Source organism: Metopolophium dirhodum, chromosome 2 (assembly GCF_019925205.1).
Source record: "Metopolophium dirhodum isolate CAU chromosome 2, ASM1992520v1, whole genome shotgun sequence".
Lineage (NCBI taxonomy): Eukaryota > Metazoa > Arthropoda > Insecta > Hemiptera > Aphididae > Metopolophium > Metopolophium dirhodum.
Window position 1 is genome coordinate 36,402,618 of NC_083561.1, and position 14,521 is coordinate 36,417,138.

The 14,521-nt window shown below is 29.3% G+C and overlaps 2 protein-coding genes and 1 long non-coding RNA gene across 6 annotated transcripts in view; 2 read left to right on the forward strand and 1 right to left on the reverse strand.

Moving 5' to 3' along the window:
* Positions 1-14,521, forward strand: part of LOC132938450 (uncharacterized) — a 20,445-nt gene continuing 5,924 nt past the window's right edge. Inside the window, exons 1-4 of one of the 3 annotated variants that reach the window (XM_061005287.1) lie at positions 1-201; positions 369-571; positions 3,424-4,088; positions 9,678-10,041. In XM_061005287.1, the coding sequence (XP_060861270.1) occupies positions 3,522-4,088; positions 9,678-10,041 (931 nt within the window). In that variant the 5' untranslated portion in view covers positions 1-201; positions 369-571; positions 3,424-3,521. Of the gene's footprint in view, positions 202-368; positions 572-2,696; positions 2,719-3,423; positions 4,089-9,677; positions 10,042-14,521 lie in introns of those variants that run through there. The other 2 variants (XM_061005286.1, XM_061005289.1) reach the window with 2 other exon arrangements.
* Positions 3,974-14,521, reverse strand: part of LOC132938451 (uncharacterized) — a 24,365-nt gene continuing 13,817 nt past the window's right edge. Inside the window, exons 2-3 of the long non-coding RNA XR_009663917.1 lie at positions 5,129-5,216; positions 3,974-4,106 (exon numbers count right to left, since the gene is read on the reverse strand). This is a non-coding gene — a long non-coding RNA (uncharacterized LOC132938451). The remainder of the gene's footprint in view (positions 4,107-5,128; positions 5,217-14,521) is intronic.
* LOC132938449 (uncharacterized) overlaps positions 10,138-14,521 on the forward strand; it is a 7,630-nt gene continuing 3,246 nt past the window's right edge. Inside the window, exons 1-4 of one of the 2 annotated variants that reach the window (XM_061005285.1) lie at positions 10,138-11,053; positions 13,135-13,230; positions 13,292-13,366; positions 13,427-14,326. In XM_061005285.1, the coding sequence (XP_060861268.1) occupies positions 13,901-14,326 (426 nt within the window). In that variant the 5' untranslated portion in view covers positions 10,138-11,053; positions 13,135-13,230; positions 13,292-13,366; positions 13,427-13,900. Of the gene's footprint in view, positions 11,054-13,134; positions 13,231-13,291; positions 14,327-14,521 lie in introns of both variants that reach the window. The other variant, XM_061005284.1, reaches the window with a different exon arrangement.

The following is a 14,521-nucleotide window of genomic DNA, read 5'->3' on the forward strand; positions in this document are numbered from 1 at the left end:
TGCAGTTAGTATGTTCGGGTACGTGATAGCCTACGTGTATTAGTTTAAATTTTACCATAATATTCTCAAATATTCGTTTAACTTGATAATTTAGTTTTGATTATAACTGAGATAAAAATAAAATAACGTAAAAGCAATGATTATGATTACAACTCAACTTTTCCAATACTCGCATATATAATATCATGTTTATTACATCAGGTAAAAAAATATTATTAATACAATTTTTTCCTATATGAATGCAATTATAGTTATAATATTAATTAAACAAATATCTTAAAACTGTATTATACTATTTACTAATTATGCGACACGAATAAATAATGAATACAATTATTTTAATAAAAAACAAAACTATATATTGTTAGCTGGTCCCGCGCACTTCGTTTCCCGTAAGAAACAACAACTTCAAAAAAATTGTGATTGTTCAATTCCTTTAGGGTGCAATTCAGCCTCCCTAGTAGGCAATCCGACTACGTCAGATCGTGAAAAATGTGCGACATCATATCAAATAGGCAATGTGCGAAAAATTTAATTAATGCATGCTTCTGATCTGCCAGATTAACTAATGGTAACCAAACAATAAATATTAATTTCTAATAATTATTTCTCATAAAACCAATGGCCAATCACCACATACTTGTACTATACTGTATTTCCTTTATTTAAATATTAAGATAATTGTAAATAACTTGTAAACATGTTTTTGTCCCCGGCCAATGACTTTAATGTTGAAGCCGTATCAATAAAAAAAAAAAAAAAAAACCAATGGCAACCATTTAATATTTATAAACAAAAATGTCCACCGTAAATCTCAAAATCCCCGAGTTGGACATAAGTGGTGAAAAATACTTTGCGACTTATTCTCTTCACCTACATAATATACAAAAAAAAATCATTAAAATCGGTAGAGCCGTTTCGGAGGAGTGCGACCACATAAACACCATGACACGAGATTTTTGTATACTAGATAATAATATTATGAAAACAGTAATTTAATAATAAATAATAGATATAATAATCACTGCAGTTAACTTCTATTGTGCAAGTATCGTATTTGTACAGTTTAGTTACTATCTAATAAAGTAATATCTATAAGTATTGTTATTATCTATCTCATAATGAATTATCATTATGAAAATGTATTTAAAATGCAATTTTAGTTATATGTTGTTTAACAATAATTACTACCCATATTAATAGTTAGGAATAATTAGGCATTAGCACAACACAAGTATTTACAGGATATTGAGTCAGGCGCTGTAACTATTTTTACGAGTAAATTTTCTCTTACTAATACGGACCGAATATAACATCTTAAGATATTAATGACTTTCGTATATTGATTAGTATCAAATTCATACATTTGCATGCTTATTAAAATCAATAATAAATAGGTAAACACTAAACAAATATATTATATATATTAGATTAGATTCTCGATGGAGCTGTCCTTCTTTTAGTTTTACAAAGACGTTTTTGCCTTTCGCGTATGTGAATACTTTTAATAGTAGAACAAATAATCCAATCTTTAACTTAGTGGGTGGTTTCTGGTGGGAAATTAGATCTACTTAATAGGCAGGTGTTTAAAGTTTTCTTAATAATCGGGAAAAACCAACAAGTAGTTATTCTTATTTGCTGTTATGGAAGAAACATTATATGTATTAACGTTTTTAATTTGAAAGTTTATGTTTTACATAATTTTAAGTCGTAAACCAACATTTTTCTAAAAAAAAATATAAATATATATACATTTTCCATAATATACATATATAATTAATTATATTATATTAATATTTTAACTTTTTTTTAGAACAACATGCATTTTTAATTTCTTATCCTAAAGCAGAATATTTTTTGAAGTATTTCAATATAAAAATTGAATTTTGGACGAGTAGCTTATGAATTATAAGTATTTAAAGTTACAGGGGTATTAGTCCACTAATCATTACTCTGCTCATCACAACTTTAAGCCCTTACAAACTATAATCAACTACTTGTCTGTAATTTGATTTTTATAGATTGAAAGATTTCGAATAATATTCTGTTTCGGAACAAGAAATTAAAAATGAATACTGTCATCCAAAAGAGTAAAAGCTTACATAATGATAAACAGTAAGACATAAAATTTTCCCCCAAAATGTTGTTTATAGTAACGACTTAAAATTATTTAAATGGAATATTTTCAAAAACTTTAGTGTTCTTTGAAATAAACAGTTCCGTAAATTAAATGAATCACTCCGTATGTTTATTAATAATTAACCTTTTGCTGTCAATTTATTCGACATCCGTAGTGAATCTAACTTTGAAACAAAACTACAGTATGAGCTTATATCTTATTATATAATAAGTAATAACATAATATCCCAGGCACGTGTGGTGTCATCTTACATATTTTGTTCTGTACTATCATGGAATTCCGCATACCGGTGTAATTACCTATTTTGATTAATTGGCAACATATTTTATTATAATAAATTATCCTTCAGCCTGCTAGATGATAATATTATGAATAATAATATGATACGTGATACTATGTGACCCGATTTAGGTTAACCCGACAATCGTTAAACTAAGGTTAAACCACCGAATTCGGCCGGTAAAATCAGTGGGTTAGACGTAACCGAGGTTTAAACTATGATTGTAAAACAGGCCCTAAACGTGTGCCGAACTTGTCTCGTTTCATCGCTTGCTTCGTGTATCGATACCAGGTCATCGGTTAAGTAAAATATATTATATCATCAACAATTTATTTCAGTACACGTTAAATCGTTATCGGTATACCTAAGTGTCACGTCTGTAATATTATTAACATAAAAATGCTCTCATATTCCTTCGTTTGATATTAATCCGATACTGATATACCGTACCAGAGACACACAACGTTTTAATAGTTACCACATACCACGTAACGCCAGTTAACAGGTTATTGGGAGTTTTAGCCGGATTCACAGCTGCAGCGTCGTGTGTCGTGTCGATCGAATCGTACTGTGATTGGATATTACTTTTTTGGTATCATGTTGTAATAACCAAGTTGCAACCGAGTATACCAATATGACTGACTACAGCTAAACGTTAAAAACCGTATTGGTTATCAATGGTCACCGTATTATAACCAGGCCCTTGCACGACCCGACACACGACGTAGCTGCGAATGCGCGTTTACCGGTTTCCACCAGCCTTTCACTTTTCCGCCAGATAGTAAATAATTGTGTGACGTCTATTTCCGCCAAAACCATAAATTTTCTTTTTCCACACTTTACCGCCATATCATGAATAAAACGTAGCCATTCGCATAATATTGAATGATTGTAACTAGTAGAGGGACGTCCCGTACACACTGTATACCATACCGGTATGGATTGTATTGCTGCGATTCCGTCGTCAACCTATCAATATCATCCGACCACGTATTTCGTACAGGTTTTCAGGGTGCAGGTCAAACGTGGGGGCTGTGACGGCAAACGGCCGGGCGAAGGAAAACGAACGGTGAACAAGGTTGTGCAGCAGCGCGCGCCGACATGTCCGAGGACTCGTGTGCCCCGAAAGGTGACAGCGTGCAGGAGACCGCCTGGTCGCGAACCAAGCGAGCGCTAGGCGCAATCCACGTGGAACCTCTGTTGTGCTGTTACATCGTGTCCCGGACGCTCTTGCTGCTGGCCACGCAGAACCTGAGCCTGCAGAAGGCGTGCTCGGTAAACCTCCGGTATGACGACGACACGTGCGCCGCGCTGCTGGCCAAATCCAAGACGAACGCCAGCGAGCCGCTGCATCGGTACGAGGTGGCTACTCAGCAGCTGGTGGCCAACATGCTCTCGTGGCAGCTGATCGTCCAGAGCACCGTGCCGTGCGCGCTGGCCGTGTTCGTCGGGTCCTGGAGCGACCGACGCCGAAAGCGAGTGCCGTGCATGCTCATGCCCGTTGCTAGCGAACTGGCCCGCGTCGTTGGCCTCGTGGCCTGCGTCTACTGGTTCGACGAGCTCCGCATGGAGGTGGTCGGCGTTGTCGAGGCGTTGCCCACGTCACTGGCCGGTGGCCGGATGGTTATGTTCAACGCGATGTTCAGTTACGTCTCCGACGTCACCGGTGTAAGTTTACCACCTCTCCTGTGTAAAGAGTAAGGATTTGCATACACTAAAAAGTTTAAGAATATGCCACATGATATTATTATGCAATAAATCGTGAAAAAATAAATTATATATAATCAATCAAAACAATTAGGTCCTATACAAAACAGTTTTTTTTAGTCTATACGGCGTTGAAATACATAATTTTAAAAATACTTAAAAATTATATTTTATTTTATTTTACGCTAATGTGAAATTCAATAACATCAAATGTGCCGCAAAAAGCACGCGTGCCACAAGTTGGCCACCCCTGGTCTACATAATTAAATTATTTATTTGATTATTATTAATTAGGTATTTAATGCCAAACAGACAATATTTTTAGTGAAATCAATTAAAACTCTAATTATGAACCTATAAATTATAGTTTTTTTTAAGTTTATACGCTTAAATTTTTTAAATGATAATTATTGATTTTATTAATTAAGTACTTAAGTACGTGTATTAATTATTACAAGTACTTAAATACTTGTATTAATTAATACAAACAAATAATTTTTTTGATGAAATTGCTCAAACAAACTGATTAGTTTTAGGTCATGAAAACTGTATATAATTCAATTTAACTTAAATATGCAAAAATATTAAAGTTTTTCGAAATATGCAAAACAAAATTGTTGTCATATTAGCTTGAAACTATTAAATTTCGTAAAGATTAGTTACTGACAACAATCCAAAAATATAAATAGGAAAATAATATACCATTGCATAAAAATCCAATCTCTGCCCATGAAATAATAACATATACCTACCTTTTTAATTTAAACTATACTGTTGGTTAAAACAGGATAACTGAACAGTCAATACAATTATGTTTTTGCTATCTCATGATATTACCAGCTCATTTATCATAACATCACATAAAATAATGATATGAAATAAGGGGTTATACCTATTTGTTGAAAATGCATATTTAAATTTTATGGTGACAACATAACCCTATTTTCGAAAAAAAATAACTTAACCCCTTTTAACCAGAAAATTGTACATTTATAATATACCTGACTACATCTTGACCGATGACATCAAGCCCGAATTAAGATCTCTATATGGGTCCAATGCTGATGACACTTGGATGCCTCCAGTCCCCTGCAACAACGTAAAAAAATATAGTCTGTTCTCATGTCTGTTTGGACATAATTATATTCAACGCATTGGCGAACACATAACTTTAAAGTTACTATAGCTGTTAAGAAACGTTATCAGTAATTATAACATTTTTATAATCAGATAAAAATATTCAACACCATAATATTATTATTGTTGACTTTTTTGTCATTGTCGACATTCATTTGCTCCCGGGGAAAAAGCACTACAAAGATTCTAAGAAACCAAATATATAAGTCGTACATGCAATCTAGTACGACACATATAGCTAACATAAACGTCGTTTTAAAAACTATTGTCAACTCTTTCCTAGTTAAAAATAACATTTTCGAAATTTTTTTTTTGCTAAATTGTTACTCAACGATGCCGTAAATTATCTAGCTTAGTTTTAAAGTCCACTCAGAAATCCTTCCACCTTAAAATTCAAACAAAGTAAAATATGTAATAAAAAAGCCTCCAACCGATGTCACCAGTACCTATAAGTTCGAAAAAAAGTAAACTTTTCCAAATTATTTTTTCTATCAACGTATATATTGCCATTTAAATAAGCTGTAAAGTCAGGTTTGAGGCGTCAGAATAAACTCCTTCTACTTCAAAATGTATGTAACATAGACTTCGTTTTAATAACTATTTTCAATCCCTTGCCTAGTTAAAACGTACTAACTAACTTTTCGAAGTTTTTTTATTGCAAAGATGTTACTCAAAGATCAGTGTCCCAACTTAATATTATTATTGTTATTTTTAAAATGCAATAAGTAAGTTTCTGTCTTTTTTAGTAATAACTTTTCATTAACCATCCCAGTAAGTCAATATCAACACTATACCCAGTAGTGGCGGATCCAGGGCTTAGTTTTTTTTGGGGGAAGGGGGCATGGGGGGCAAAAGTATAAAAAGTACCAAAATTGGCTGGAAACAGTGTAAAACAAAAATAACTGAAGCAATAGGTATACGACGTTTACCTGGCAAAATTGGTATCCAGTTATACCGTGTTATATTGCTATTAAAATAAATCATTTTAATATTAATATTACAAAATATTATTTTAATTTTAATTTTAATGTTTTTTTAAAACATTATTGTATTAATTAATATTTAATTTTCATAATAGTCAATATATTTTATATAATTTTATATTATTGTTAATAATTTTTGAGTCAATACCTGCTCCTGCAGAATAGTGTGAATAGGTTCATGGTACAAATACGTAATAGATTCAAATTAAGCTAAATATTTTTAAAATGTCATTGCATACCTACAATTTTAAATTTTATAAGTCCCCACGAATAATGTTTTTGAATTACAACGAAATAATACCAACATCGTAATTCTTCGTTTAAATATCTAATTTCATTCAAATTTGAACTTATAGTCTATACAAATTAACCGTGTTAATACATTCTTTAGTGTTTTTGGTTACAGTATTAACTACCTAGAAAAAATATTGTTTTAAATTTTCAATTCTTAGTTAAAAAAATAGAGCATTTTATAAATTGTTGGTTACAAATAATTTGAAAATATTTGTGACTGATGAGTTTTTGTAAAAATGTAATTTTAAACTTTACCTTATAAAAATCATGTTTGGGTAAGTACAGGTATACTTTAACATTTTTAAACTAAAATTAAAATAACTTACCATGAACCTTTTATTACATTTTTAAGTTGTTTGACACGGCGAAATATTTTTATTGATATTTATAGAAAAAAAGGTGGATAAGTGGATGTCGCTCTGCTGTACAGTAGGTTACAAGTGGGTCACTGTAATGGATGGTGTTAAATTTGAATTCAATGATATAATATCATTGTATAAGAAAAACGATTCTGAGCGAAAACGGTCAGTCAGCCTATGATATTACCAAGTATATTTGATGATATTATTGTGAAAAAAGTAATTTATATAATATAACCTATTTACGTGGAGCCTTGTTTTAAATTTTAAATCCTTAGCCATAAAAGTTAAACATTTTATACATTTTTAACCACAAAATAATTAATAAATTATAAATTTGATAAATGTTGTCAAAATTTGAACTTTAAATGCTTATAAAAAAAAATTGTGCCTATGTATTTTTAATATTTTTCAACTGCTATTAGAACGATATATCAGGAGCCTTATATTAAATTTTCACGCTTTTTTACCCAACAAATAAAAATTTATTGATATTTATAGAAAAAAAAACTAAAAAAATTGAAAACTGACAATGTCCGTAAACAGCTCAAAAAGAGTCAAAATATTTTCAACATTTTATGGTGTATAGAAAATGCTAATATGAACATTCAGTGAAATTTTCAAGTATCTGCAGTCATTTGTTTTTTAATTACAATAAAATAAGAATGTTACATGAGAAATCGAGTAAATATCAAATGTTGTAAAAATATAAATTTCAGACGCTCATAAAAATTTAATTTAAGTTTCTTCTAGACATTTTTTTTTTGATAAAGGTAGACAAACTTATGAGTAATCTTATATTACATTTTCAAATCTTAGATTTAAAAAGAAAAATTTTTATGAATTTCAACTCAAAATAATTTGCTATTTTTCGTGATTTTTCCGTATTTTTTCAAAATTTGATCTTTAAATGCTTATAATTAAAAACTGTGACTAAGGATTTTTAATTTTTTTCATCTGCCTTTGAAACAATAACCTAGGAGCCTTCTATTAAATTTTCAAGCTTTTTTAATCAACAGATAAAATTTTATTGATATTTATAGAAAAAAAAACTAAAAAAATTGAAAACTGACAATGGCCGTAACCAGCTCAAAAAGAGTCAAAATATTTTGTAAATTTTATGGTGTATAGAAAATGCTAATATAAACATTCAGTCAAAATTTCATGTCCCTACGATCATTTGTTTTAGAGTTACACCAAAAACCAAAATCGATTTTCTCGAAAACAGATTTTGCGTAAAAATTCCCGTTTTTCCTTAATTTTTCTTTTGTTTTTCACGACGCTTGTGAAAACTACTGGGAAATTTTTACTTTTGACCCCCCAAAGTACCAACTAGATTCACTTTCCTATCAGAAAAATTACTATCGAAGAAAATCCAAGCACTTTTACTGTCCTAAAAGGTGATGACAGACACAAAAATAAAAAAAAAAATAAAAAAAAAAATAAAAAAAAAAACACACATCATTGTAGAATCAATACATTCATCGCTTCGCTCAGAATCTAAAACTAAACAATTTCAAAATTTCAAATGAATTTCTATAAATAGCTCAATTAGAGGAAAAATATTTTTTAAATCATACCATGTAATTTCATGTATAGACAAAACTAACAAACATTTTTGGTGAACATTTCAAGTATCTTCGGTTGTTATTCGTTTAGATACTAAACTTTAGAACTAGAGGTCTGTGTGCATTTGCACACCATGCACACCCAATTCGTTCGGCACTGGCACATAAAAATATTGATCGCATTGGCGAACACATAACTTAAAAGTTATTATAACTGTGGTTCATCCCTCTACCCCTCCCCCCTTTGCCGTGTTATATGGTAATCATATTATAATAAAAGGCAAAGTACAAACCATGATAATTCTAATGACGGTTTTTTTTGTTCCTGTGTTAAAGTGTCAGCCAATAATAATGATATAAGTTCTCATATGTATGTCATAGCCACTTAGTGAAATCGAACTTTCCATGAATAGATGACCATTTCATGAAATGGAAACTGATATTTTACGCTTCATGAAATTCGAAAATATTTCACAAAATGGTAACCTTTTCATGAAGTGGTCACTCCAATTTAATATCGTGTAATCTTTTTCACAATCTGGTCGTTCAGGTAGTGTACTGAATTAACAACATTTATCGCACACGTCTATAGTTTGATTGTATCCATTATAATTTATTTAATGTATTTATTAAGTATACTTATTAGTTTTTTATGACTTCTACAATACTATAGGTATATCTTTATAATATTATAAAGATAAATCTAAGTTATTTTATCTAAATTTAATTTATATTATCACCTATACATAGTATATTTATAACTAGTTATTTATACACTGCTTTAACATCAAGGTATTGCCAAAATGCTGATATGACATTATGATTATGACTTTTATCAAAACCAATAAATATCATTAACACATTTCAGATAATCTGGCAATTAGGCAGATGTAATATAGAATACAGATAATATATTTTATTGTATTTACTATTTAACATCAGCACATGGTCAATGAATATAATCAAACTATAGACGTGTGCGATAAACGATTTATTTCAGTACACAAAGTAAACGACCAGATTTTGAAAAAATTACATGATGTTGAATTGGAGTGACCACTTCATGAAAAAGTTACCATTTTGTGAAATATTTTCGAATTTCACGAAGTGTAAAATATCCGTTTCCGTTACATAAAATTGTCATCTTTTCATAAAGAGATCGATTTCACGCAGTGGCTACGACATGTATATAATATAATACGTTTTCAGGAGGAGAATAAAACTACACGAATCGGTATAGTCAACGTACTATCCTCAGTAGGCATGGCCATCGGTACAGCGTTGTCTGGTATTACATTTCAGAAGCTGGGTTTCTATGGTGTGTACGGTGTGTCTTCGGTCCTATGTATAATAGGTCTTCTGTATGGTCTAGTATTTATAAAAGAAGTGTCACCAAATAAACCAGAAAATGCAATAACACAGACACGAAATAATGGTCTGTTTAATGGATTTTTTAACGCAAAACACATTCAAGAAGCATTTAAAGTCACGTTCAAAGACGGACCACAAAATCGAAAACTCAAGATAATCATGTTGATGTGTATTGCGTTTTTAATCATGGGACCTTTAAACGGTTAGTAGGTTATTTTTTTACATATAATATATTATATACTCTTACGAGTGACTTAAACACTGCATTGAATCAAGTTGTAAATACTTAAGAGGACGCCACACCACTCGTAATTCGGTTGTAAAAACTGTTTCGCGCGGGACAACTTTTCTCGCATTATAATTTTAATAGAATAAACAAAATTTTACTACATATAGAGGACAATTTTATCTATGTCGTAGCGTTTTTATTATTTGGATAACATAAATACGTTTAAAGTTATAGGTTTGAGAACATTTGACTTTTTTGTATTTTTCAAATGATTGTTAAAAATTATTGGGTAGTGCTATCAAAAAAAAAACGACGCTACGACACAGATAATTTTCTTCTTAGTAAGGATTTACAATTTTGGTAATTCTAATGTTAATATTGAGGGAGTAATGTTGTCCCGCGCAAAACAATTTTTAGCATATGGAATTATTGTAAAATAATTTTTCTAATTATTATCGAATTATTCCCTGGTGGCGTAAAACGACAAAACGCGGCTTCCCCCACTCCATTCAAGCACTCGCGTTTTTCGTCATCGGCCGGCACCGGGCAGCCGCGCGACAAATTGTGACAAAAATAAACATTTCCGATAATCAGAAGTCGATAGACATACTATTATTATCTTGAATAATGAATATAGACCATATCTAAACTTATTTATAAGCTACACTTGATTATGTCGTCGACCGTCGTAGTCACCATATGACAGAATACGCTGTGGAATTACTATATTATATTACGATACCTATTATAATTTAGCAATATCAGAAAGGCCTTTATATTAATTACTCATTATATAAATTGTATTTAATTTTTATGCTGTTGTATCTAACCATATTTTTTTTCGTGCCAAAATTGTATTAACCATTGTTAACATAATGTCACCAAAAAAAATTCGCGTCATCCAAAAGAAAGGAGCCCGATCGGGTAAGACTTCTTTAAAAAAAAAAATGAAAAAAGTTCGTAATGGGGTTCGTAAGGATGTGCAGTAAGTACTTTTAAATATAAGCTTCAAAATAAAAATACATTATTTCATGTCCTATTTTGTGACTTTTTGTAAGTAAAATATTATGTTATTTTGTAGAACATAATATGTTAAATTATAACTATACAGGTATATATAATAGTTTTATTATTTTATGAATATTACTTGATTTATATGCATATGTTCATATATTTTATATTGATGTGAGTCTCGTATAAATTTGCAAAAATATTTACGATTTACATTTTTTTACCGTTCAAAAAATTGAGTGATCACTTTATTTGTATACTTCTATATTTTTATCGAGATTTTAGAATTATAATACAAATCAATATTTTATAAAATTATATTGATTGATAATATGTTTTTAATTTGTAACATTTTATTAATTATTTTTATTTAAACACATAATAGAAAACTATAATTATTAATTATTATTTTTAATAAAGGGATTAAATACTAATGCTTTATTTTATATTTGTCTTGCCTTCTTTACATAATTTTGTAAAAAAAAAATAAATAGGTACACTATAAATTTAATTTTAATAAAAATTTACTAATTTTACCGTATTTTACCTAACAAATTACCAAAAAATTTTTTTACGTAAAATACTTATCACTTATATTTTATAATACAAAATAAAATAATATATTATATAAGGTATTATTATTACTTAATTTTTTCCTATTTATATCAACAATGTAGGTATCTGCTATTTAATTGTAATAAAATATTTTAGATTCTGAGTGAAACGATGAATGTATTGATTTTACAATGATGTGTGTTTTTTTTTTTATTTTTTTATTTATTTTTTATTTTTTTTTTATTTTTTTTTTTTTGTGTCTGTCATCACGTTTTAGGACAGTAAAAGTGCTTGGATTTTCGACTTCAGTAGCTTTTCTGATAGGAAAGTGAATCTAGTTGGTACTTTGGGGGGTCAAAAGTAAAAATTTCCCAGTAGTTTTCACAAGCGTCGTGAAAAACAAAAGAAAAATTAAGGAAAAACGGGAATTTTTACGCAAAATCTGTTTTCGAGAAAATCGATTTTGGTTTTTGGTGTAACTCTAAAACAAATGATCGTAGGGACATGAAATTTTGACTGAATGTTTATATTAGCATTTTCTATACACCATAAAATTTACAAAATATTTTGACTCTTTTTGAGCTGTTTAGGGACATTTTCATTTTCCATTTTTTTTTAGATTTTTTTCTAGAAATATCAATAAAATTTTATTCGTTGGTCAAAAAAGCTTGAAAATTTAATAGAAGGCTCCTAGTAAATTGTTCCGAAGGCAGATGAAAAATATTAAAAATCGTTAGTCACAGTTTTTTTTTTATAAGCATTTAAAGTTCAAAAATTGACAAAATATGGAAAAATCACGAAAATTAGCAAATTATTTTGAAAGAATTCGTAAAAATTTTCTTTTTAAATCTAAGATTTAAAAATGTAATACAAGATTCCTTATAAGATTATCTACCTTTATCAAAAAAAAAATTTCTATAAGAAAGTATAGGTACTATTATAGGTCAATTTTTTTTTACCGATTTCTAATACCATAGATACGTATGTAATATGTTTTAAACCTAGACTGACATACCGTCTCCACTCAGAATCGTTTTTCTTATACAATGATATTATATCATTGAATTCAAATTTAAAATCATCCATTATACAGTGACCTACTTGTAACCTACTGTACATGCAGAAGAGCGACATCCACTTACCCACCTTTTTTACAGTGTATTACCACTTTTACCTAATGATTAAAAATTAAATTATATTTTTGTATTGCATATATTTGCTATAATATACATCTTATACTTTTTGTTTATAAAAATTTAAATAAAATTAATAATTAATTATTACTGCAAAATTAAAATCAAGTACCTACCTATTTATGTTTGTATTCAATTTTTGAATTACTTGACTGGGTGTAATAGTGTACCTAAATAATTAGTTATTACGAGTAAATAATAATTTATGCAAAGTTAAAAAAAATATACAAAAAATGGTATTCAAAAGTGACTATATATGTTATGAAATAATTTTTCAACATTTTTTTTTGATTTTATATTTATTTAGAAATGAAGATTTAATTAATGAATTAAATAATGTAATTCCGTCTTCTAATGCAGAAAATATGATTTTGAATTATAACTCAACAATTGTTTACAATAAGTATGCATATTTGTATTTTCTTTAGATTATATTTTAATCTATCAATTTTTTTTTAATGCAGTGTTTTAGTACACGATTTAAATCTTGATGAAACGTCTGTATCGTCTGTAGTGAATACATTATCATCGGATATAAAGTAAATATTAAAACCAAGTTAAATTATGAATATATTGAATAACTTTGTTATTTTATGAAGTAATTTAGATGCAACATTGATTTTTCCTGAATATAAGGCCTCATGTTCTCGATTAGAGTGAGCAAAGATTTAATACTATTTTTCTTATAAGTACTATAAGTATTTACAAATAAATTAATATGGGCATAATAATAGTGTATAATATAATTAACAATTATTGTAGAGACAACAATATTTCTGACCATAACCTAAGTGTTATGTATACTGCATCTGAAGATAGTTTATCATCGGAAAATACTACAACTGCCGAGTAAGTGTGTACAAAAAAACTAGTGTTATGCAATTTAATTTAATTTTAATTTTTTACTAGAACTTATAATATACTGTAAAACATTTATTCAACTATGTTATTTTTTGTTTTTTTTTTTTTGAATTCACAGACCTTTAACAGGCCGAAGAATTATTGATATTTTTCACTTTATCAATCAAATCCAAAAGGTACACAGTGGTGGGTTCGGTTGTTCATTTATTGACATGGAGTATCAGAAAGAAACATTTGTAGGATTTCAGTCGATTTTAACATTCAAATGTAAAGTGTGTAACATCAAAAGTAAACTTTATACAGAAAATCCTAAAACAGTACAAGTCCCAATTAATAAAGCAACTGTTCACGGCTGTCAAGCAATCGGTATTGGTCACACACAGCTGTCTGAATTGTTTTCATTTCTTGAAATCCCATCGTTATCGATTAGTGGTTATACGAAAGTACAAGAAAACGTAGCTGATATTGTGCATGCAACAGCATGGGATGAAATAAAAAAAGCTGGTGAGGAAGAAAAAAAAATGGCGTTGGAGTGTGGTGATATAGACGTAGATGGCACACCAGTCATCACAGTTGTTGCAGATGGGCAGTGGTCTAAACGCAGCTATCGGACAAAATACGACGCCTTATCCGGAGCAGTAAGTAGGCTAGAGTTTGCATATTTTTTATTAATCATTAAAACATAACTTATTGATATATAAATTTGTTTTAAAGAAATACAGTCATACTGCATATGTAATTAAAACTGTAGTTTTGTTTGTATGTTTAATTTTTTTTTACCTTTAGTACATATTTTGGTAATATATCTAATATAGTATATATAGTTTGGTAAT